The sequence below is a fragment of the Vulpes vulpes genome, chromosome 14, assembly GCF_048418805.1.
Source record: "Vulpes vulpes isolate BD-2025 chromosome 14, VulVul3, whole genome shotgun sequence".
NCBI lineage: Eukaryota > Metazoa > Chordata > Mammalia > Carnivora > Canidae > Vulpes > Vulpes vulpes.
In genome coordinates this window covers 12,289,525-12,312,765 of record NC_132793.1, presented here as the reverse complement: position 1 = coordinate 12,312,765, position 23,241 = coordinate 12,289,525, and the positions used below count along the sequence as shown (strand labels likewise).

General features: G+C 54.1%; 1 protein-coding gene across 4 annotated transcripts in view; it reads right to left on the bottom strand.

The window, feature by feature from the left end:
- Positions 1-1,133: 1,133 nt before the first annotated feature.
- Positions 1,134-23,241, bottom strand: part of PREX1 (phosphatidylinositol-3,4,5-trisphosphate dependent Rac exchange factor 1) — a 178,796-nt gene continuing 156,688 nt past the window's right edge. For all 4 annotated transcript variants that reach the window (XM_072735632.1, XM_072735633.1, XM_072735635.1 and 1 more), the window contains exons 24-40: positions 22,490-22,700; positions 21,779-22,055; positions 19,443-19,649; positions 18,271-18,359; positions 16,907-16,989; positions 16,662-16,752; positions 14,473-14,601; positions 13,852-13,893; positions 12,543-12,763; positions 9,880-9,979; positions 8,370-8,513; positions 8,173-8,287; positions 6,478-6,544; positions 5,352-5,524; positions 3,756-3,858; positions 3,442-3,509; positions 1,134-2,815 (exon numbers count right to left, since the gene is read on the bottom strand). In XM_072735632.1, the coding sequence (XP_072591733.1) occupies positions 2,773-2,815; positions 3,442-3,509; positions 3,756-3,858; positions 5,352-5,524; positions 6,478-6,544; positions 8,173-8,287; positions 8,370-8,513; positions 9,880-9,979; positions 12,543-12,763; positions 13,852-13,893; positions 14,473-14,601; positions 16,662-16,752; positions 16,907-16,989; positions 18,271-18,359; positions 19,443-19,649; positions 21,779-22,055; positions 22,490-22,700 (2,163 nt within the window). In that variant the 3' untranslated portion in view covers positions 1,134-2,772. The remainder of the gene's footprint in view (positions 2,816-3,441; positions 3,510-3,755; positions 3,859-5,351; positions 5,525-6,477; positions 6,545-8,172; positions 8,288-8,369; positions 8,514-9,879; positions 9,980-12,542; positions 12,764-13,851; positions 13,894-14,472; positions 14,602-16,661; positions 16,753-16,906; positions 16,990-18,270; positions 18,360-19,442; positions 19,650-21,778; positions 22,056-22,489; positions 22,701-23,241) is intronic.

The following is a 23,241-nucleotide window of genomic DNA, read 5'->3' as shown; positions in this document are numbered from 1 at the left end:
CCTTCCCTGGATCCAGGCACGAGCCTCGGGTAATTCCAAACAATCAGCCCATTGCTGTGCCTCAAATCCCACCAGGATTCACTCTCAGCTATTTTGTACAGTGAGATGGAGTCTTTGAAACCCGTAATTGAAAGACACCAGGATCGCTCTCTCTGGGAAGGACCCAATCTGGGCCTTGAGAGTATGAGTTCTGGAACAGGTTAGCTTGGAAAGAGGAGACTAAAAGTGCTGGTTGGAAAGGCACGACTGGGTGGAGACATCATGGCTCAGGGGGCTCCCTAGGGAGGCAGGCTTCAAGAGGAGGGGGTACCCGGAGGGAGCGTTTCATAGACGTCAGGGTCTGCCAGAGGGCAGGAGGGAAGAGGAAGGGAAGGAGGGAAGAGGGCAAGCCCAGCAAAACAGGCCTGCAGCTCAAATCCGGCCCAGGGAATGAGATTCCCCTCCTGGGCGGATAGACCCAGGGAGCCCCGAAGGCTGACCCGGGCACGGGCAGGTGAGAGCCTTCAGCGCCTGAGTCCAAGTCCAGGTGTGCATCTGTCCTGATTGGTCCGCCGGCGGCAGCCTGGACTCTGGCCGGAAATCAGCCCGTGTTGAGAGCTCCACCCCCACTCGGTCCCAGATCGCAGACCCCAGTGGGCCTTGCAGGCTGGAGCGGAGGGCAGCTCGGCGGCATCAGCATCGCTTGGACCTGCCCTGGCCCTCGGGCACATGTAAGAGTGGGAGGCCAAGCATGACACCCAAGAGGAGGCAAGGAACGCCTGGAAAAATGATCCCATTTTCCACCACTGTGGTCAAATGGGAGCTCAGAATGGAAACTCAAGGCAAACGCAATGTGAAGACCATTATTTCCCTGGCACGCGGGAGGCTCAGGCCCACCGTGCAATCCCGGGTAGTCCTCACCTCTCTCCCCCTGCAAGAGGACACATATGCCGCCCCCATTTCAGGGCAGGAAACGGGTTCAGACTGGTAACGTCACTGCAGACGTGCTGGCCCAGGGACTAGGTCAGGATTGATGGGAACCGGGTCCGTCCCCGGCGCAGCCTTCAGAGTACGAGCTCACCCCCACACGTGACGCTGGCCGCCCCACACCACCGGGGTCAGCCCCCCAAAGGAACCCTCCACAGATCAGGATCTTTGTATTATAAACTGACTTTTAATAATAATAAAAAATCTATCATGAATTTAATGAGAAGATCTGTACATTTTAAAGTAAACCAGTGCACAAGGCCCTTGCCCCCAGGGGGGCCCTCTCTGTTTCCCACCAGGGGGCTAAAGCACATCATTTGTATCCATGTCACCTGTGTCCAGCAACGAGCCACCTCTTGCAACCTAGGCCACAGTGGCAAGAGGGGGAGCGTGGCCCTCTGGAGGCCCAGAGAGCCAAGACGCTGGTAGGGCTTCAAGCCTCAGGGACAGTGGGTAACCCATTCCCGACCTCAGCCACAGACAAGAAAAACTTCCCCTCCCTGCTACCTCAGCTAGGAGGCTTCCCTGCTGGCATACAGAGCTAGAGGGGACCGACCCCAGGGTGGGTCCCTGTGGCCAGGAGGTGGGCAGGTTGGCTTCCTGTCTCTCCCGCTGGCTGAGAAGTCCCAAATGCCCTGCTCTGAGCTAATATCAAAAAAATAAGTTACAGAAGCCACCTCCCCACGTTTCCCAGTGGTCCTCCTAGCTGCAGGACAGACACCTGTGCGGGACAGCACCTTGGGTAGGTGGTTCAACCCCCTCCAGCCCCCAGCCCTGGTCCCATTGCCGCTCAAATCCTTGCAGCCCCGGATTCAAAGAGAGCAGAGGAATTCATGCTAACACTGACCAGCTGCTGGAGAACTGAGGTGGGTGGGAAAAAGAATTGTAGTCAATATCTGTAAGTGATACCTTAAGACCCTAATATTAAAAAAAAGATGAAATACTGACATTTTTGAATTTTCAATAATTTAGTTTCTCTCTTTTTTTTTTTAGTAGATGGGAAAAGTCATCAGTGCTACCTTATGTTGGTCCCCTGTTAGACAATATATCTTTCTTTGAAATTTAAAATGTCAAATATATAATCACACAACCCAGAGAGAAAAAAAAAATCTCGACAACACCAACAACATAAAAACCCCAAAATAAACCATAGAGATTTCACACCATATAAATAAAGTCAGAGCAAATCTCGCACCCAGGGCTGATGGCTCAAAGTTCCGATGGCAGTCATGTAGGAAGCTGGTGTGGCTTTCAGGTTTCCTCTTGGTGACAGGGCTTGTGCCCTGTCCCTCTTTCTTGGCAGAGGCCCGGCTCTTCTGAGTCCACCGAGCAGGTTAGTACGGGGTTAGGGGTGAAGTGGAAGCTAAGGGGGGGCGGGGGGAGGAGGAGACTCATGTGTCACCTGGAATGTGGATTTAGAAGGAAAGCAGGGGTTTTAAAAGTGCAGGTTGAGCCATCCTGAGGCAACTGGGTCTGCAGGCCTCCAGCTACAGCGCCCGTGACTTCTCCCGTGTCCCAGGGACGTGTGGGCAGGAGCCCAGGTCCTGGCTGCACCCATCAGCTAGCTCTGTGGGTCTCCGGCACCCCTCGGGCTTCTGGCTGAAGGGTCGAGAATGTGCCGGCCCAGGGCCAATGGGCCAGCTCATCCGAGAGCGGGGACACCACCTGTCTTCGCAGGGTGGCTGGCAGATCCCAGAGCGGGAAGGAGTCCCGGCGAGCTCTGGTGAAGGCCAGCGTGGCCCCCCGTGCCCCGCCAAAGCCCAGCTCCAGAGGATGCAGCTGAGCACCGGGCATCCATCCCCACGTTTAGAGGTCTCCATCCACCGGCGGCTGGCAGAGGCGGTAAAGCCTGGGGAAGAGGGGGGCGAAGAGGATGAGGAATGGCCGGGCAGGCTGTTTTCTTGAACACATAATCCCTGCCCAGAATATAAAACTCAACAGGTATAAAAAGATGCGCGGTGGGGAGAAACATCCAGGCTGCTCCCGCTTTCCCCCAGCCGCCCGGCCCTCCCCGGACTGGCAGACTATGAATATGAACACAGGCGCGTCTGCACGTGCGTGTTTGGGCGTTAGAATCCGTGCTCGGGGGTGTGTGTATGGGGGCGGGGGTGGTAATGCATTTTCCACGACAATAGCAAACTAGACACAGCAGTCTGCCCCTCAAGTTTTCTTCACGTAAGAGATCCCGGGGGCCTCTCCAGCACCCCACGGACAGCTGCGAGCTCTATGACCTGGGACAAGATACTTCACCTCTCTGTGTCTCGGTGTCCCCACCTGCCACCTGGAAAGAATGCCCCAAGGTTCTTGTTGGGTAAAGAAATAAGAACAGTGCCTGGAGTGGGATTTGTCACTCCTCAAAGTGGGTCCCCATAAATGAGACGTGAGGCGCCCATGGGAACACCACGGGGGCTGCGGGGGGTGAGGCGGGGATTGCATGCCACGCGCAGTTCCTGGCCTGGGGGAGCAGCCACTCACCGCGGTGCACCCTGGGGCATCTGATCCTTGACTCGGAGGTTTTTGGCCAGAATCTCCACCCTGGGGCCCTGGGAAGAAAGAACCATGAGGCCTGGGATCTGCCTTTGCAGAGTTCAGGGAGGAAGCGTATGGATGTAGGTGGAGGGCAGGAGGGGTATTGAGGGGAGTCATTGGAGGCCCCAGAAGTTGAAATCTGGGGCCTCACCAGATGGGGAGGAGGCCCGAGTCAGGGGCTGGGGGCCACTGATGGCCCTGCATCCCACCCCAAGAACCCACCCTGCCCTCCGCCCACCTGGTGGGTGGGGCCACCTCACCTGCTTCCGCATGATGTCCGTGGCCTGCATGATGCACTTGGGGAGCAGCCCGTGGCTCCGCGCCAAGATAGCCGCCTGCTCCAGGGAGACGCTCAGGGTGCTCCTGCAGGGGAGGGGTGGGCGGGGCTGTGGCTGCGGGCAGGCCTCATGCCCTGCCCTCTCCCCTGGGAACTGCCCCTCCTGCCCCCAGATAACCGCTGCACTAGCTCCCTCCCCATCAGGCATCTTCTCCCTGAGAGCCCCACCACCACCACCATCTCCCTCCTGTCCACCCCCGACACCTGCCCATCCTTCCTCCTGGAAGCCAGCACTCCTGCACACAGTAGGTGTTTTACTGCTTTACTCTGTGCACCCCCTAATACGTCAGCACAGCACAGGAGCTTTCCCCCGCCTGTTTTGTGGTGTTACTCCCAAAGGGCCAGCTCGAAAAGGGTGCTCAGTAAGCATATGTTGAAGGAATAAATGAAGTGACTCCCTTAATGCCTCACAACTTGTCAACAGGGCTTGTATGGACACATCTATTCATCTCTCCCATCTGTTCTGAACAATTCTAGAACATGGGCTCTGCAGCCCAACCTCTAGGATTCAAGTCTTAGCCACATAATTACTTCTGTGACCCTCAGCAGGTAAGCTGCCCTCCCCAGGCCTTAGGCTCCTCAGCCCAAGGCAGGGACAGACTGTTACCAGGAAACTACTGACCTCTGGACCTGGACCAGGGCAGGGGGAGGGCAGGGGGCCTGTCCTGTGCTTTGTAGGATATTTAGCAGCATCCCTGGCCTCTGACTACTAGACACCAACAGCACCCTCCTCTCCTCATCTGTGACAACCAAAAACCTCTCCAGACATTGCCAAATGTCCCCTGCGGAGCAAAACTGCCCTGGCCTGAGAAGCCCTGGCATAGGCCATGCCACAGTGGCTTGCTATAAAGAAGAAATGAGTTAATCCATTGACAATGGTGCTTCGTATCCTCAAGAAAAGCATTCTCAACAAGCATTTATTGAGCACCTGCTGTATGCCAGGTGCTGTTCAGTGCCAGGGTATGGCAGAGAAATAAAACAAGTACCTGCCCTCACAGAGCTGACACTTGGTAACCCAAGAATAAATGAATACACAAGTAAAGTACCTCGTGTGTGGCACGGTGGTAGGGCTGCTGAGGAGAAGGGGAGGGGAGGGCGGTGGTGCTGGGGAGAGGGTGCCCTTTAAAGAGGGAAGGCCCGCTAGAGAAGGTGACTCCTACCCCACCCCAGGAATGAGCAGCAGGGACAAAGGGCAGAAAGCGGAGTGTCCAGTGGGCCATGAAGGCCAGTTCTGTCCCTGGAGACAGGAGCCGGTTGATGCTGCAGGGATGTTCAAGCACAACCACGCAGACTGGCGTTTGCACCAACCCAGACTCCGCTCCAGAGGGTTCCGCAGCCCTCCTAGGGCCGCCTACCCCTGCAGCCCCACTTCCCCAGCAGAGGCCAGAGGCCGAGAGAGGGCCAAGGCCACCACCGGGCTCAACAGGCAGGGCCGCCTGCCTCCTTGTCCTGCGCCCCCGAACTTCGCGGAAGCCCCTGGGGCCCTGCCTGCCCTGACTCCGGGGTCACCGCGGCTTACCTCTGCATGCCCGTGCCACACATGGCGATCTGGCAAGCGCCCAGGCGGTAGCAGAGCTCAGAGGAGATGGGGATGAGGCCGGCACCCAAGCTCCCACTGGCGCCAGGTTTGGGGTGGACGAAGGACTTCATAAGGCGGCAGAGCTCGTCCAGGGCGTTGATGGGGCGGATCAGCTGTGAGGCACAGGCACACATCAGGGCCCCTGGAGGAGGTCCCTGCCCTGCCCCCTCATCTCCCTCCCCTGCCGCTGTCCCCCTGGCTCCCCTCTCCCGGGGGCACAGCCCGCTTAACCTTCTACGACCCCCACTCAAGGACCATCGGTGGCTCCCACTGACCCGCAAGCTGGCATTCAGTTTACGCTGAATTTCAGCCAAACCTTCCACCTGCCGCCGTGTGCCCCCAGCTAACCTGAGCCAAGTGCCCCCTCCTGTCCTCTCCCAACGGCACCCTCCCGGGAAGAGCCTTCCCTGTGCCTCCAGCTGTTCTCAATCGCCTGTGCAGGCACTAAATGGCGCTCTGCCCCTAGTTTCTGTGTCATCGGACTGTCCTGCCAGCCAGACTACCAACTCCCAAAGGGCCGTGCCCACCACTTCTCTGGGAGCCCCCAGCCTCCAGCCCCGAGGCCAGTACCCCAGAAGCACATTCCAGGCCTGTCTGAGCCTGGAGCACAGGCCCTGGGAGAGCCAACTGACACATGGGAATGCGGCCCCCGGACGGCCAGAGCCCTCCGATTCTCCAGGGAAGCTAGAAGCCTCCATCTCATCAGAAAGCTTGTTGATTTTAAAATGTTGGCAGTAAGTTCCAATCAGACATCGCATGTGGGCGGCTGCTTCAGAGACACGCTCGGGTAAACGAGGGAGAGGAGGGCACAGGTGGGCAGGTGCCAGCAGGGGGAAACCATCTTGGGAATTCCAACGTCCATGGGGAAGCAGCTGGAATTCCTAGAACAGGGTCGGAGTTGTCCCAGGAGGGATGCTCCTGGAGGAGGCGCTACAGAGGCCTCAGAGGCGGCTCTGCCAGGATCCTGGCTGGGGTGGGACCCCTGGATCCCATCTGCTGCATCCTGACTCCCACAGCCCCCAGCGCTGCCCAAGCTCCGCTGCTGGCTGAGGGAATGGGGGCACACCTGGTCTATCTTCACTGCTGTGGTGCTGGCATCCGTGGGCAGGTTAGACCGTTCCAGATAAAATGCCCTGAGAGAGAGACAGAGATGGGGTGAGGGTGGGGCCTCTGCCTCTCTGCTCCTCCCCCCCCCCACTACTCGCACTGAGAACGCCTCGCACTGCTCTCCCCATCCACAGACACCTGTTCCTCTAACAGTGGAAGGGCAGGGAGCGGGTAACAAGTGGGCTCCTGGGCACTCCCCGCCAGGCACTCCTCAAAGCACCTCTCCCTGCCTGCTGTCAGAATCAGCACCCCACCTCCCCCGACATCTATCCTCTTGTCCCACTGACTCTCTGCTCTGAGCGCCTGTCACCACTTGACACGCTACAATGCTCTTTGTTGACTGGCTTATTGCTCATCTCTCCCTCTGAAAGTAGGGCTTGGCCAATGTTTTTCTGTAAAGGATAAAACAGTGTTCACGTTGCATAGACCAGACTGTCTCTCTCAAGATGCTACTCAGCTCTGCTGCTGTAGCACAAAAGCAGCCTCAGACAGTACATACACAAGTGAACGTGGCCACGTGCTAATAAAACTTTATTGACAGGGGCACCTGGGTGGCTCAGTGGTTGAGCAGCTGCCTTTGGCTCAGGTCGTGACCCCAGGGTCCTGGGATAGAGTCCCACATTAGGCTCCCCACAGGGAGCCTGCCTATTTCTCTCTCTCTCTCATGAATAAATGAATAAAATCTTAAAAAAAAAAAAAAAAAACTTTATTGACAAAGCAGGGCGACTGCTGCTCTAGAATCTGCACTCGGTGAAGAAGAGGCTTTGGCCACTGCTGACTCCCAAGCAAGCATCCAGAACAGAACCTGGCCCCAGGAGCTCTCCCTTAACGTGTGCTGAATAAGGGAGGGATGGATGAGTGGATGCTCTCAGAGGCAATATTTAAAATATTCAACAAATGCCAAAGGTGGGTTGATGGCATGGGTCGATCCAGAAGATACCAGTTTTAACGATACTGCTGGATAGTTTCCCTGAACAGACGAATGAAAGCATCATCCTCCCGTTTCCAAATGGTAAAGCCAGGCCCCAAGACAGGAAAGCCCTTACCCATACCCCAAACCCCTGATCTGACTCTCAGCCTCTTTCCACAAAGGAAGAAGTGAAGCAGGAACAGGAGGGAGCTGGGCTGAGTGGTGGGAGTGGGAGCTGCCTCCCTGGGCCTAGAGCCTCCTTTGGGCAGAGGTGGCCCCTGCTCTCCACTTCTCCCTGGGGGTTCTCTTCTGGGCAGGGCCAAGGCCCTTAGGACCACCCTTTTCCCCCGGACTCCCAGGGTCAAGAATCCCAGGCCCCTTGTCCCAGCTCCTATCCCCCACATAGAATGAAACAGGCAGCTCCTCTCAATTGGAAAAATCTGCATTGAGATGAAACAGACCCAGTTCAAAGCTCAGTTCAGCCACTGTCTACCTGTGTGACCTTGGGCAAGCTGGGTAGGCTCTTGAGGCCTCGGTTTTCTCATCTGTAAAGTGGGTTAGACTGGCGTACAGCAACTGGGAGAATCTGAAGAGCCCATGTTCACAGAGGGCCTGGCAGAGAGCAGGTGCTTAAGAAAAGGCCGAGGCCACACCGGGGGCCCGTCTGGGGCCTTATGTGCTGACGTCCACCCTGCCATGGCCGGGCCCAGACTCCTGTCCCCAGCATGCGGCCCAGGCCCTTACCTGAGTTTGCGGTAATACTGCTGAACCTTCTCCAGAGACTGGGTGTTAATCTCCTGCTGCAAGTCTTCCGCCGCCTGGCTGCCTGTAGGAGGTGGCCCCTCCACATTCTCCAGAGCTATGGAGGAAGGGGGAGGGCAGGCATTTGGGTCCCAGTGCTCTCAGAGGCCGCAGCTATGCCCAGGGACCCCAGAGCTCACCTTTCGTGAAGAGCACAGTGTGCAGCCTGAGACTGGCTCCGCCCTCCAAGCGGGAGGGCAGCTTGGAGAAGTGGTAGCTGTCGAGGTAGAAGACAACCTTCAGGGCCTGCCGGCTGCCCTCAATGTGGTAGAAGACGTTGGTGTCTGTGGGAGGATACGGTGGGGCAGGGCGGCTCACCACCTAGGCCCGAGGGGAGTCCCCCTCACCCTTCACTAGGGCAGCTTCACCCCTACCTTCAGACCTCCAGAGTGGCGTCCAGGACCTCCCTGTTCTCACCACCTCAAAGAGTAGCATCAGAACCCCTTGCCTCCCACCTTCAGAGAGGCATCCCGGGACTTCCTTGTCTGCCCACCCCAGAGCGCTGGGCAGACACCCCTGCCCTCCCACCCACTGGGCTGGCCTCCCAGCCCCGTCCTCCCTTAGGACAGCAGCCTGACTTTTCACCTCCTTCCATGGGTCCCAGTTTCCACTACTTCCTTCTTAGGCCGGGCACTGATTTTGCCCCACTGGGGAGTTGTGTCTTCAGAGCTTCACCAAATTCAGAACTACCCCTCATCTGGTAGCCCAGGGCCTCTACCTGGCAAAAGCTGTCCTCAAATAGGACCTACATCTTTATACTCATAAGGAAGAGCTTATGGCAAGGGTGGCAAAATTATGGCACTCCCACCCCATCTTGCACCCACAGCAAAAATCACTAACCAGTCAATAGTTGCCCCTGAGCCCAGCTCTCCCTATAGACAGGCAGCCACCGCCGATCAATTTCAACTGGTACCTGAGAAGACACCTGTTGTCCCTCTAGACTCTAGTCTGTGCATTCTGAACAGGATATCACCTCCACAAGGAGGTGGAAATTGGTTCATGGATGGATGGATGGATGGATGGAAGGAAGGAAGGAAGGAAGGAAGGAAGGAAGGAAGGAAGGAGATGGAATCAATAGATGGACAGATGGATGAACGGATGGATAGATATAGGTAGGATGGATAGATAGAAGTAGATGGGATCAATGGATGCATGGATGGATGGATGGATGAACAGATGAATGGATAGAAGTAGGTAGGATGGATGGATAGATAGAAGTAGATGGGATGGACGGATAAATGGATGGGGAGATAGGAGGGTAAGCAGGTGAAAGAGTATGTAGGAGCAGAGAGAGGGAAACAGAAAGGAAGAAAATTATGGATAAACCCTTAAGAAATCTTAAGAAGTCTTCACTCCAAAGGACTTCTCTAGGGTAGAACTTTAAGAATTGGGTATTGGCTCTTCCCTTTTAAGAGCTGTTGGAGATGGCTGGGCTTATAAAAAAAAAAAAAAAAAAAAAAAAAAAAAAACCCTCTTTTCCATATGTGCCCCAAGGTTCAGCTTCGAGACTCATGTTGGGAGCAAGAGGTTTGAAAGTGCTAAATCCCAGTTCAAACTTGGGCAGCTGGCCTGGTGGCAGGGTGGCCCCAGACCAGTCCCTTCCATCCCAGAAAGCCAACTCTCATGGTGGGGGTGGTAAGCAGCACTCACTGGCCACATAGTTCTCATCCAGCTGCTTGAAGGAAAAGCTGACATTGTCCAGCTCTGACAGGGTCACCCAGAGGTCCTCCAGCATGGTCCGTTCCTCCTTCTGCAGGAGAAAGGGTACAGGAGTCTCAGATGCCACCCCTCGCCCAGGATTGCACTTCAAGATCCTGTGATTTGACCCTAGTCAACACACCAGGCACAAGGTCCTGTGCTGGGCTGTCCAGGGCTCGATGTGAAGTTGCACTTGCTCGTGGATTACCCTGTACCTCCCAAGGTCAGAACGATCTCTGTTCTAGTGTGCACCAGTCCATCCTAGCCCTTTCAGACCTAACACACCCAACAAGTCCCCACTTTCCTGCTTACCCTCCTCCAATAGAGTCCTTTTCAATAAAGTGCACCAGCATGGGCCCAGGTGCCCAAGCTCTAAACCTTTAAGGACCTCTCAACATCTCTTCCTTCCCCTTATACGGACCATCACTCCGTCCTGCCAGCTCAGCCACCCAAACCTTCCCCTGAACACCCCCCCCCCCGACCTCCTCCACCCAGTACAAGGACCACACCTGTCTCTCTGTCAGGCTCCTTCTGCCAACCTTGCCCCCGAGCCCAGGGCAGACAGGGATGACCTCAGAGGTGCAGGGGAAGCAGGGTAGCCGAGGGCCTCCTGGGCCTAGGTTCCCCTGTGACTACAAGTTATCTTCCAAAAACTTAATTTTAATTCTATTTCTCACCTGCCTCAAAGCCTCTGCACCCTCCCTCTGCTCCCAGAATAGTCCCAAGCCCTACAGACATGGCCAACCTGATCCCTCAAATCCTCCCAGCCTGCTACCTTCTGGCCACACTGGCCTCTGCTCAGAGCCTCTGCCCAGCATACTCTTCCTCAGACCATTCACCCTGCTGGCTGTCTGGCTACCCAGGTCTCAGCTCAAATGTCCCCTCCTCAGAGAAGCCGGCTCTGAGCACTGAACCCAAGGAAACTCGGTGGCTTCTTTATCTTCTGAAGAACTCCTTCTTTCTATCCCCACACCCTCCTCCATGCCCTTTTCTCGAGCTGCTTTCCCCACTAGAAAGTGAGCTTCAGAGCCGCAGCCTTCGGCTCAGAGCCTGGCACATCATGGTGATTAATGAATCACCGTGCACAAGGCCCCAAGTCGTCATCTGAGAGGAGAAAGCAAGGGCTGGGGGCTCAGCTGCCTTCCGGGGGGCCCCAAATGACAGCAGGTCTCCTGCCAGGCAGACACCCGCATGTGACACTGGCCAGCAGAGGGCGCGCCACGGCCACACTTCCCCATTGGCCGGCAGCCCTGGCTTCCAGGGTCCCTGGGACAGAGCTGCAGCGGTGGGGGATGCTCCGGCCAAGGTGGAGGAGCAAACAGCACAGAGCAAGTGCCACCGCAGCTGCATTTCGGGGGCACGTCGGCTCTGGGCACCAGCATCCCCAAAGGCTGAGGCCTTGGCTCTGCCTCCCTGGGGCTGGCAGAGGAACACACCCGGATGCTGAGCCCTGAGAGTGGATGGACAGGGCAGGCAAAGATAAAAGAGGGATACAGAGAAAGCAGGGCACCCGAGGGGTCACTAGGCCCGAAGTCAAACTCCCAGGGTTCAAATCTGGCTCCCTGGGCCTCAGTGTTTTCATCCTTGAAATGCGGGTGGTGAAGGACCTACCTCAGGGTCACTATGAGGATTAAGTGAGATGCTACTTGCACCAGGGAATTTACCTGATTATTACAAAAGCCTGCTCTCCGACCTCCCAGCGTCCACTCTTGCCCTTCTATAGTCTCATCCCCACCCAGCAGCATGGGTGACTCATTAAGTGGAGAAGTCAGACCTGTTCCCTCGTCTACTCAAAACCCTCCTTGGGCTCACAACCACACAAGCAACAGCCAACGTCCCCACCACAGCCTGCCTGCACAATCGGAGGCAGTTAATTCTTAGGACTCACCTCAGGCTCCTTCTGAGGCTCCCCTGGCTCCCTCTGCTCCAGCCACACTGGGCACCTTGTTTCTCAGACATTGCAGGCAACCTCCTGCCTCAGGGCCTTTGCACCTGCTGTTGCTGCTACCTGGAAGGTTCCTTCCCAGTATCCTCATGGCTCCCTCCCTCCCTTCCTTTGGTTTTTCAGTCAGATGTCACCTTCTCAGCGAGGGCTTCACTGGCCACCTTATCAAAACTCAAACTGCTGCCACCCCAGACCTGCCTGCCTCCTTCCATTTCTCCCCTTAGCCTAGATCACTACATACGAGGGTTCTCAAAGGCGGCACTGCTGACATTTGGGCAAGGGCATCCCGTGCAGCGTAGAATGCTTAGCAGCATCCCGAAATTCTTAGCCAGTAATAGCATCCACCTCTTCCCTCGGTGGCAACAACCTGAAATATCTCCAGACGTCACAGTGTCTCCTAGGAGGTAGAACGGCCCTGGTTGACAGCCATTGGTCTACACCACTTATTTATGTCTGCACGTGTCCCACCTCCCCACACATGAGGACATATGGTTCCTGACTACAAGGACACTGCTTTGTTCACTGCTGGATCCCCAGCACCTGTGACAGTAGCATACAGTGGGTGCTCAATACATGCTGAAGGAATGACAAGGTATGTGAGGGCCCAGTGAGCGGGCAAGAGCCCTCCTGTACCGTGTCCCGGAAGGCCCGGCCTCGGCCCCTCACTCACCGCGGCAGCCGGCGACAGCAGGGACTGGCAGTGCAGGAGGACCCCGGTGGCCGCCACCTGCTCCAGCCACTTGCGGCTGGCGTCCCGGCTGCTCTCCTCGTACTCGCCGTTGTTGTTGTAGCGGTAGCTGAGGGCCGCCAGCAGCTGCTCGGAGAAGGTGCACACGGCGGCCACCAGGGCCTGACAGAAGATGGTGTCCCTCCGCACCTGCAGCTCGGTGTCTGGGGAGAGGCCGGGAGGGCGGGTGGGCGCTCGGGTGCCGTCAGCAGCTCCCGCCCCGGCCCGGGGGCCCTGAACCGCTCCCTCCAGACCACCTCTTGGGCCCGCTTGCCAGAAGTTAATTAATCCCAGCAAACAAAAGCCAACCTCAAAAAACTCAATTCTCTGAAAACAAGCCAATTTGCCAAAAGACTCCGTTCTCTCAATGATCCATCTGCCTATGCACCCCCCCCCTCAAAAAAAGGCACTTTTTCATTCTCCCCAGGTTCTCCCCAAACCCTTACCCTCAGCTGTTACTCCATGTGTTAGGGGATTTCTCAGCCTTGACTGAGAATAATGACGCCAAGCAGCTCTGCCAAGCTCCGTGTTTCAAGAAATGCACTTTACCATTTTCTCTTTCTGAGAAGTAAACCTTCTGCCTTCCTGCCTCTCCCCAAACCCCCCCCCCTCCGTCCCCGTCCTTGCCCCTGCTCTGGACACTTTCAATCAATTTGCAGAGCTGGCCAATTTCAATCAATAGTGGAATAGGGTCCCAATCTTCTGGAAAAAGATTATTTTTGAAGACTGCCTTCTGCCAACTGGTTTCCAGTGACCAGTTTTGACCTGGATCCTTTTTTTGCTGCCCCTTGGCTAAGACTTTCTACAAAAGGAGAGGGACAGAGAATACATCCAACCACCCCCTTGCCCCCAGCCCCACCATCAGCTCTTCTCTCCTGCCCTCGGTCTGCTGGGTCGGGAGTCCCAGGCTGGGCTGTAGGCACTACAGGCAAGGAGCCGCCCTACTCATCACCCTCCATCCCGAGCCCTCATCAAGATCCACCCAGGCCCAGGAGATGGCAAGAGATGGGGCTCCAGGGCCCTAAGACTTGTGCCTTTGACACAAGAGGAAGAAGTGAGGTCTAAGTCATTTGTAGAGATGCTAGAGGCCATGATGTTACTTTCCCCGTGTAGGCCCCAACGTCGGAAAGTTGACCTCAGCCAGCAGGAGGGGTCTCCCTGGACTGCGGTCAAGCACTCCCCTGCCAAGATGGGCTCTCCTGGACATGCCAGTGTGTGCCAATCACGGACACTGCCTCTTCAAAGCCCTCACCTGTGCATTTCAGCAAGGCCAGGAGGAGCTGGTTCTTCCCGTCTAGAAGAAGGTAGAGAAAAGACAGGCTGAGGGGAGTCAGGAAAAGGTGCAGTGGAGGGGTGCCTGGGTGGCTCAGTTGCTTAAGCGTCTGCCTTCCACTCAGGTTGTGATCTTGGGGTCCTGGGATCGAGCCCCACATTGGGCTCCTTGCTCAGCAGGGAGTCTGCTTCCCCCTCTCCCTCTCCCCCTAGCTTGTGCATACTTGTGCTCTCTCTCAAATAAAAAATAAAATAAAATCTTTAAAAAGAAAAAAAAAAAAAAGGTAGAGTGGAGCTGGCCCTCCCCACCTCCCCCTGCGGTGAAACCCCAGACATCCAAGGGGTGGAACCCCAAGTGTTAGCCGCCTCTGTTTACATGTGCCCACCACCAAAAAGCCCCAGGCACCCAGGATCAGCAGCAACCAGGTCAAGGACATACAAGGCCCAGGACCAGAACACTCAGCCAAGAAAGGGACCCCCACTTTTCCTGCTCCCCTGGGCGTGGACAGATGCACGACATGGAGACACACCCACTCCTGATCTTCCTACGTGCTACGTTAAGAACTGAAGGCCACAAAACATCCTTGCCTGCCCAACTAACCTTCCACGTATCTCTGAATGTTGTCCACCAGGGTCTTGATGGAGTTGGGGAGGTTCCAGGGGTCCTCCTGGATGCTGATCTGGATCAAGCTCCGGCCACGGATTGTGCACTCTTCTTTCTGTTTGAACTCTGGGGTGGGAAGGTGACAGAGGTAACTGTGAAGAATGATGGCACAAGGCCTATGTCCCATCCCCAGATTCCAAAGCTCAGAATCCCAGATAAGGATGCTGGCAGGACTTTTGGGAATTAACCTGTCCATGGTGGGCAAATCCACAGTAAGTGTGCTACTGACTCATAGAACCAGGCTCATGGCAGGCATCGCTGATCAAGTTCAGCACTGCTTCCTGCCAGTCTGAGCCTGTGGCACCTCGAAGCTATAACCAATCCAAGGTAGACATCGCCAATCACTGCACCCTTTTCTCCCAAGCCTGGACATAGTCACAGAAAAATTCTCGGGTACTACCTCCTTATAGCCACAACCAGTTGAGCTGGCACAGGAGTTATAACCTAGTCTAACCTTTTCCCTATATAGAGAGGGAAGCTCTGGCACAGAGACTTGCCTAAAGTCACGCAGCTGAGTAATAACAGAGATGGGATCTGAACGTAGCCCCAGCAGGACCATTTAAAAGACAGGCCCCTGTCCTTTGGCCTCCTTCCTGCTACAAAGTCTCAGGTTTCTGAGATATTTATGGTTTCTCAGAGTTTGACATTTCTGCTTTTTGAGGCCCATCCCTGAGACAGATGATCATGAGACAGCAGGAGGGGCAGAGGAGCTAGGACACCCCCACTCCTCACCACTTCCTACTCTTACTTAGAAGCAACTCTGTACTCAACCAAGAGCTCCTTGAGGTCAGGGGCAGTATCACACTTATCTCAGGGTCCCACGCACCCAGCACAGCACAAGGTGGTTCTTGGGAATTACTGGATGGATGGATGGATGGTGGTTGGGTTGGTGAGTGGTGATGGATGAGTGGGTCAATGGATGGATGGATGGATGGATGGACGGAAGGATGGAAAGTGGATGGGTAGTCGGTGGGTGTGTCGACAAGTAGGAAGATGGATAGATGCATGGTGGGCGAGTGGGTGGGTGGGCACGTGGATGAGTTGGTAGATGGATGGTGGGTGGGTAGTTGGGTAGGCATGTGGATGAGTAAGTGGGTGGATGGATGGACAGTGGATGAGTGGTAGGTGAGTGGGTGAGTAGATGGATGGTAGATAGGTAGGTAGATGGATGGTGGGAGGGTGGGCATGTGGATGAGTCAATGGATGGATGAATGGATGGACAGTGAATGCGTGGTGGGTGTGTGGGTGTGTGGACAAGTGGGTGGGTGAGTACATAGATGGTGGGTAAATGGGAGAAAAGGCTGGTGGAAGGATATAAATGTCAATTTTTTGTCTCCACATTTCAAGAATAAAGTCTCAATCTGGTTCTAATAAATCCTTAATGCTTCTTTAACTCACTGATCCCTCTCATGAAAGCACAAAGAGCTCTGGGAAGGCAACTGTCCTTAACGACAGTATAATGACATTTTTTTATTGATGCTTCCATTGGATTTAGCATCATGGTAATCATCACTTTATGGCATGTTTTACCAGTTTTCCATAAGCATAAAGAGATTAAATAAATTCCTTTCAAAATTAAGTTTTTAAAAGGGAGGTATTTTCCCAAAAAGTTACGTCAATAGTAATAGAGACAGCAAACGAATATGGTTTTTAAAAATGTAAAGATGTAGGTAGGATCTGTGAGCGCAGCTAAAATGATGAAGGGGGGAACGTGGGAATCTGGCAAGTTGCTGCAGTCCTTCCCCTCATGTTACAAATGGGCAGACGGAGGCCAGAAAGGCTCAGTGCCCAGTCCAGGGGGCCACAAACATTTTCTATAAAGAGCCACATAGGGACTGTTTTAAGCTTTGGAGGCATATGGTCTCTCTTACATATAGTCTCTGTCTTTATTTTTACAACTCTTCATTTAAAAAAAAAAAAATCATTTTCAGTTTATAAAAACAAAGCAGGCCATGGGTGGATCTGAGCCAGGAGCTGAACTTGCTAACCCCAGGACCAGGAACGGACATCGGGCAGGAGAGGGACAACGCTGTCTATGACCCAGGTGTCCTGCCCCATCCAGCACGCATTCCCCAGCGCAGGCTGTCTCCCTGCCATTCCCAGCCTAGGGACTGCCATCTGCTCACCTTGCAAGCTGTGGTCCATGGGGAAATGCTTGGTCTCTTCAAAAGCCCTGCTCATGACTGGCCCCTTGAGGAGTGTGTGGATGGAGTCCACCTGGGCGCAGGAAACTCTGGGTTAGTCTGGCCCCCACCAGCCCTCCAGGGGCCATGACCCACAGCCCCTGCCCCCCACTCCTGGCTTAGCTGTTTTCACCAGGGGTGATGGGAGGAACCCAAGGTCCGGCCAGGGGCAGCGACTAAGGTCCTACCTGGTTAAAGAGATGCTCCAGGCACCCGTGAAGCTTGTCCTGCTTGTCTGATGGGATCCGCATATCACAGGGCAGTTCATCCCCTGGAAGAGGGAAGAAGCCATGGCCACCAACCATCCCTGCCCCACCCACACCTTCCCAACCTCTTTCCCAAGAAGGCAGCACAGCAACTGAGCTCCAAAACCCAAGCCAGAAATGGAGCCTGGCAGACTCAGATCCTGGCTGTGGGACACTAGGCAAATCACCTGACCTCTCTGAACCTCAGTTTCACCTGCAAAATGGACACTGGGAACTAAAGTATAACACAATGGTAAGTCATTGTTATTATTCCATTCTGCAAATGAGGGGACAGAGAGCCAGAGACAAGGAGCTGGATTCCAAGTCTCCAGACACATCTCCCAGCTGTTTGAGTTAAATCAGCTGCCACACATAAGCTCCTGCCTAAAACCCCCTCAGGGACACTTCTTGTGGCTAAACATCTTATGTGATGAAATATTTATCTAAAGTTCAGCAATATCGTCAATTTTACTTGAGCTTCTCTTTCTTCTGTTAAACTGAAGTATAATTAAAATTGAATTTGTAGGCACAGACGAGCTGGGCAAGAGCACAGAAGGCGGCAGGGACAGTGGGAGCTTGGGAGCCAGCAGCCAGGGGACGAGGGCGGGGAGAGGCTTGTCGTCACCCACCCTCTTGTGCCTTCTGAAATAGGACCATATGGATGTATGACCTATTCACAAAATAAAATTTTTAAAGGCTGTAATCAATGAAACTAAAATAAAAACAAATTTCGGTCTTTCAGTAAAAGCTGCAAGTACAGTCTAATCTAATTTATAAAATATTATTTCTGTCTGTGTGTCCATCCGGCCATCTACCCACACATCCATCTGTGCAGAAGCACGCGCTCACCAATGATCTCCAAATACTATCACCGATCACTTCTGAGGGGCGGAGGGATACTCTGACTTACATTCCTGTACTTCTTTTGAACTCCTTCGGGTCCTTTGAAATGTTGGTTTGAGTGTGTGTCATTTTTATGGAAACTGCCAGGTCACCCTACTTGAGTGACCTCATTTGCCACCATCTGTGGGTGTGCCGTGTATGCTTTATTTGCTCTGTGTCTGTGACATTCGTGAAGAATATCAGCTCCACGAGCGCCAGGACCTTTGTCTTTCCATTCCCCACTGAGGTCCCAGCACACAGTAGGTGCTCAATTAACAGTCGGTGACTAAGTGATTGGAAGGAACTACACTACCCCTCTACGCAAAATAATACAAAACAACACAAAGTATAATAAAGTAAAAATAAACAAAACAAAATCCTGGTGTGGGGGATCACTCTCCAGGAGCATGAGCCGCTGCACTCACCAGACCCCATCTCGTCACTGCCCAGGTAGGAGCTATTACTTCTCACGCTGGTGTAGGACAGCACAGAGTCCCGGTTGCTGTTACACTCACTGCAAAGGGACAGAGAGGAAGGGATGAGTCACCCTCCGGATCACACCTTCTGGGCCCAGCGCCCAGAACCCACTTTCCGGAGCATAGACCACTCAGCCACACGGCTCTGAGTTCTCTCCCCAGCCCAGCTGTGACCTCGTGAGGCCGGGGACTATCCTAGGAAATCAGAAAGAAATCAGACTGACAGGCAGTCAAAAACCACAATACCATGATTCTTTCCTTCACCTTTTTGACAATTAAAGGAAGAATCAGAAGACCCAAAAATGTAAGAATGGAAATCCTGGACAATGGACAGGAGGCTCCAAGGACGCATAGCACCCAGTTAGCTGGAGCATCTCTATGTGTGAAGACTAAGCCAGACACATGGACCAGTGGGTCCCTTGAAGGCAGAAAGAATATGAACAAGGAGAACTGAGGCGAAAGGCTTTCTTGTCATGTCTGGCCAGCTCCCTATTTTCTGAAGCACCCTGTAAGATCGAGCATCACATAGCCTTTTGCTGGAGATTGCAGCACTTGTTTACTCGAGGTAAGAAATTCTATTTACCCGCTATATGGTTTATGCTAGGAAACTGGCTTTTTAGTGTTACTTAATCCACTAATTAGGATTTCACTAATCTGGTTATAATCAACCATTAGGAAAACAATTCACATCTTCTCAAAGTTAGGAGGGGGAAAAAAACACTCTTCCTCCTTGAATCAAGTAAAAATAAACGGTGTTTACTGCAGAAACCATATGTCTTATGTTGAGTTTTAAAACACACGGCAGACTTTTTCTTTTTGCCCACATTCCATCAAGAAGCGCAGACCTGAACTGAGGCAAAACAGGTGGACGGAGACCATGAGGAGATAGGCCCTGAAACGCTGGCCTCAGGGCGGGAAAACCAAAGGGGGCACCTGGGATGTTTTGCGGGGCTCAGATCACTGCCCAGAACCACACAGTTAAGGACCATGCTCCATCCCACTTTCCTAGGACACATCCCGCTGATTCCAACTTCCCATGGATCAGCGTCCTCAACTGTCCCCCTGGCCACCCACATCACACCCCCACATGATCCCCACGTGATCCCCACGGCTGTCCCCACCTGTAGGAGTCACGGTAGCTCATGGTGTCATGGCCCGAGTCCTCCTGGTCCTCCTCAGACACCTTGAAGCACACCTTCTTGATGCCCCCGTGATCGGCCCTGTCCATCTCGCTCTCTTCGCTGACCAATGGTGGGGACGAGGCCTCCTCAGCCAAGGGGGGATCACAGGAAACACCGGAGGTGGGCTCCGTGATGGTGGACAGCAACCTGTGGGAGCACAGAGCGTAAACTTCAAGCCCACAGCTCACTCTCCTCCGTGGAGGTCCCGGGTAAGGCCCCGACCTCAGGCCTCAAATTTGACCCAAAACACAGGCAGCCATCAAATGTTTCCAGTCCCCTCCCTGAAAATCCCACCAGTAGGTCTGCAGATATGCCTGTACCAACCTTCCTGAAGTGGGCGTGAGATGCATTTCCTGGGGGAGTCACTGAAGGCTCTAAAGCACAGGACACAACGAGGACGTGGAATATAAAAGGCCCAGAGGGCAGATCCCTTCAGCTTGGTAGGCCATACAGGCGGCTACTACCCAGCTATTCGGCTCTGCTGCTGCGGTGGGAAAGCGGCCCTGACAAGAGGTAATCAAGTGGGTGTGGCTGTGTACCAATAAAACTTCATTTAAAACAAACAAGCAGTGGGCCCGGCTGGATTTGGCCCACTGACAGGCCATAGTCTGTCAGTCCCTGGCACAGAATATGATGGTTAAGAGTGCAGGGCTTTAAGACAGACCGACCCCAGATTCAAATCACAGCGCTACCGTTTCTTGGCTTCAAGACCTAACGTAGCTATATAACCTCTCGGAGACTCCATTTCTTCGGCTGTAAAAGGAGTTAACATCAGTATCTGTGTCCTAGGCTGCTGCAAAGATTAAGGGACTTAAACCACGTAAAATGCTTAGAAAAGCATCTGGTACCTTGCAAGTGATCCCTAAGCCCTGGCTGATATCATCCTACTACACCTCGGCAAGGGCACTATGAGGGTTAGCCCCATTTCACAGGTGAGGCAACGAAATCGCACAGCTGTTGTCTCCAGACCTGACACTGTCTCTCCTTTATCGTGGACGATTTCCAATATACATGAAAGTAGGAGGAACAGCACGAGAACCCCAGGTACCCAGCAGCTGGCTGCAGCCACGGCGACTCAAGGACCACCTTTGTGTTCTCAGCTTTCCCCACTGCGTGTGATTTGTATTTAAAACAAATCTAAGATACCATATAATTTCCCCCATAAATACTTCCATATGTGTCTCCAGCACGTGAGGACTTCCTTTCAAAGCAGTGTTCTTGACTGCCAGCCCACTCCCACCCCCCGGAAACATTTAACAATTTAGCCTCTTTCCCGAGAGGCAAACATCTAGCAGCGTCCAGAAACATTGCTCTTTGTCACAATGGAAGCGAGGGACAAGTGGACACCCCTGGCCTCCAAAGAGCAGGGGCCAGCGACGCCACTAAGTATCTTAGAATGTGCAGGCCAGCCCCACAACAAAGAACTGTCTGGCCTGAAATGTCACTGGTGTCAAGGCTGAGAAACACTGTCTTAAACACAACCAGACTGCTATCAACATACGTAACAGAATTCATAATTCCTTAATACCATCCAGCACCCCCATCCACGTTCAAATGTCCCCGATGTTCTCCAAAGTGTGCTAAGAACAGAATCTTGACCAGGTCCAGATGCTGTATTTGGCTGGTATTTCTCAGGCCTCTCCTTTTCCTCCTCCTCTCCCTCCCCCTCCCCCTCCTCCTCCTCCTCCCTGTCCCTGCTCCGTGCCCACCACCATTCACATGTGAAAGAGACCGGCTCACGTGTCATCTAGAACCACCCGCCCTATCGATTCCCAAAGTGCCACCTCAGCATCCTCTATCCCCCCACATCCTCTATCCCCCCACATCCTGTCGCTAAGTATTGAGCCCCAGACTCTGGGGGGAGCACGGTGCATTTCCGCTGTGTGTCCTGTGCCACTGACACCAAAAAGGACATGCCCAGCTGTCTCTCTTTCTGCAAAGAAAGCTCCCCCAAAACCATTCTCCAAAAAGGGTCAGCCTCTCCTAAGGACTGCTGTCCACACTCATTATTTCATTAGAGCAGTGGTTCTCAATTGGGAGGTGGGGGAAGGACTCCACCCTCCCCAGGGGGCATGTGGCAACGTCTGAGGACATTTTTGGTTGTCACAACCACAGAACAGGGGTGCAACAGCATCTAGTGGGTAGAGACCAGGGGCTTCGTTGAGGAGCCTGCAATGTGCCTGACAGCCCCCCTCTACTCAGCGTGTCAACATTGCTGAGGCAGGCAAATCCTGCCCTACTCTCCCCGCCCCGCTCCCCCTGGGGCCAGAGCCCACCTGTTGATCTGGGTGACATATTGCTTCATCTCCTTCAGGGCTACATCCAGTCTGGTAAAGAGCTGCAGGTAGGCACCCTGGATCTCCCGGTCCTCCTGCTTCAGGAGGAAGCTCAGGCCCCGGTCCTCCTGGCCAATGGTTTCATTGGCTGACCCAAAGCTGCTGTCGTGGAGACCCCAGTGTTGGAGGTCCCCATCCGCAGCAGGCAGGCACTTCCAGGATGGGGCAGCCATGGTGGTGATACAGTGCTGGGTGTAGGACATGGGGTTCAGGTGGCCTAGAGCAGAGGGGGGAGAGCTCATTTGGAACCAGCCCCCAGACACCCATAAACCCCCTCAGACAGAAATATACAAACCAATTGCAAGGATCCCAATGAGTGAAAAAATTCCTTGTTAAATATTCTTTGAAGCCACTAGCTTACTTTGAGAAGAAAGTTTCAGTTTGGGGCTCACATGTTTTTTTATTACCATGATACTTTTCCCGACTGGAATACAGGCATGATGGCTGGTACTCCAGCAGCTACTTTGTAACATAAGGCACCTTCAGGATGGAAGCCACATCTAGAGATGGTCAGTGCGATAAGAAGGAACCCAGATCCCAATGACTGACTAGGGAGCCACCATGCTAGGCCTGGACTGCTGGCCTCCAGACATGTTTCTGTTTATAGATCTGTAGATCTGAACACACCTTCTAACAGACACATGCAATCACCTTGCTCAGGGTCCAGGCCGATGAGGGAGGGTTTACGACCGAAACGGATACTGAAGGACCTGCCAACTGAGGGGGTGGTCTTGGGGTAGGACACTTCCATGAGGTTGACGTGGCAGTTGGTGGGGCAGAAGTCCAGGCCACACAGCGGATGGGGTTCGAGGGATGCTTGTTTGAAGGGCGGGCTGAGCCTGTTCTCCAGCTGGGCTGCAAACTGAGGAAGGTGGGGGACGTGGGGTCATGGTTCAGGGGCCTGGGAGTCCCAGCCCCCTGCGGCACCCACTTCATCCCAGCCTAGGCCAGACATTCCAAAACGCCAAGAGCTTCAAATGGAAAAGTGGATTCCCCTACACTGGCTTTCACTGCATCCAGATTTCCTGCATCCAGGAGATGAGGAGAAACCTGAGGCCTCCCCACATTCATTTCTTCATCTCAGCTGCCCTGAGCTATCCTTGAGGAACCGTCTGTCCTTGAAGTGAAGGTAAGGCTGGCCTCCCCATCCCTGCAGTGACTGCTAGAGGTCTACACACAGGACCCAGGCCAAGCCTTAGGAGTTCCCACGGAGTTCCTTTTCTCCTGGGATTGCTAAGGCCAGAGCTACTGGGAACCATTCCGTCAGCAGGTGAGAAGGGTCTGCGTGAAGGCAAAGCCAATACAGGAAAGCAAAGGCACAAGGAAGAGGCCACATTTCTTGTGATGGTTAGATGGCTGTTTGAGCACCTGGATACAACCATGCCTGAAGTTCACCTCTGGAC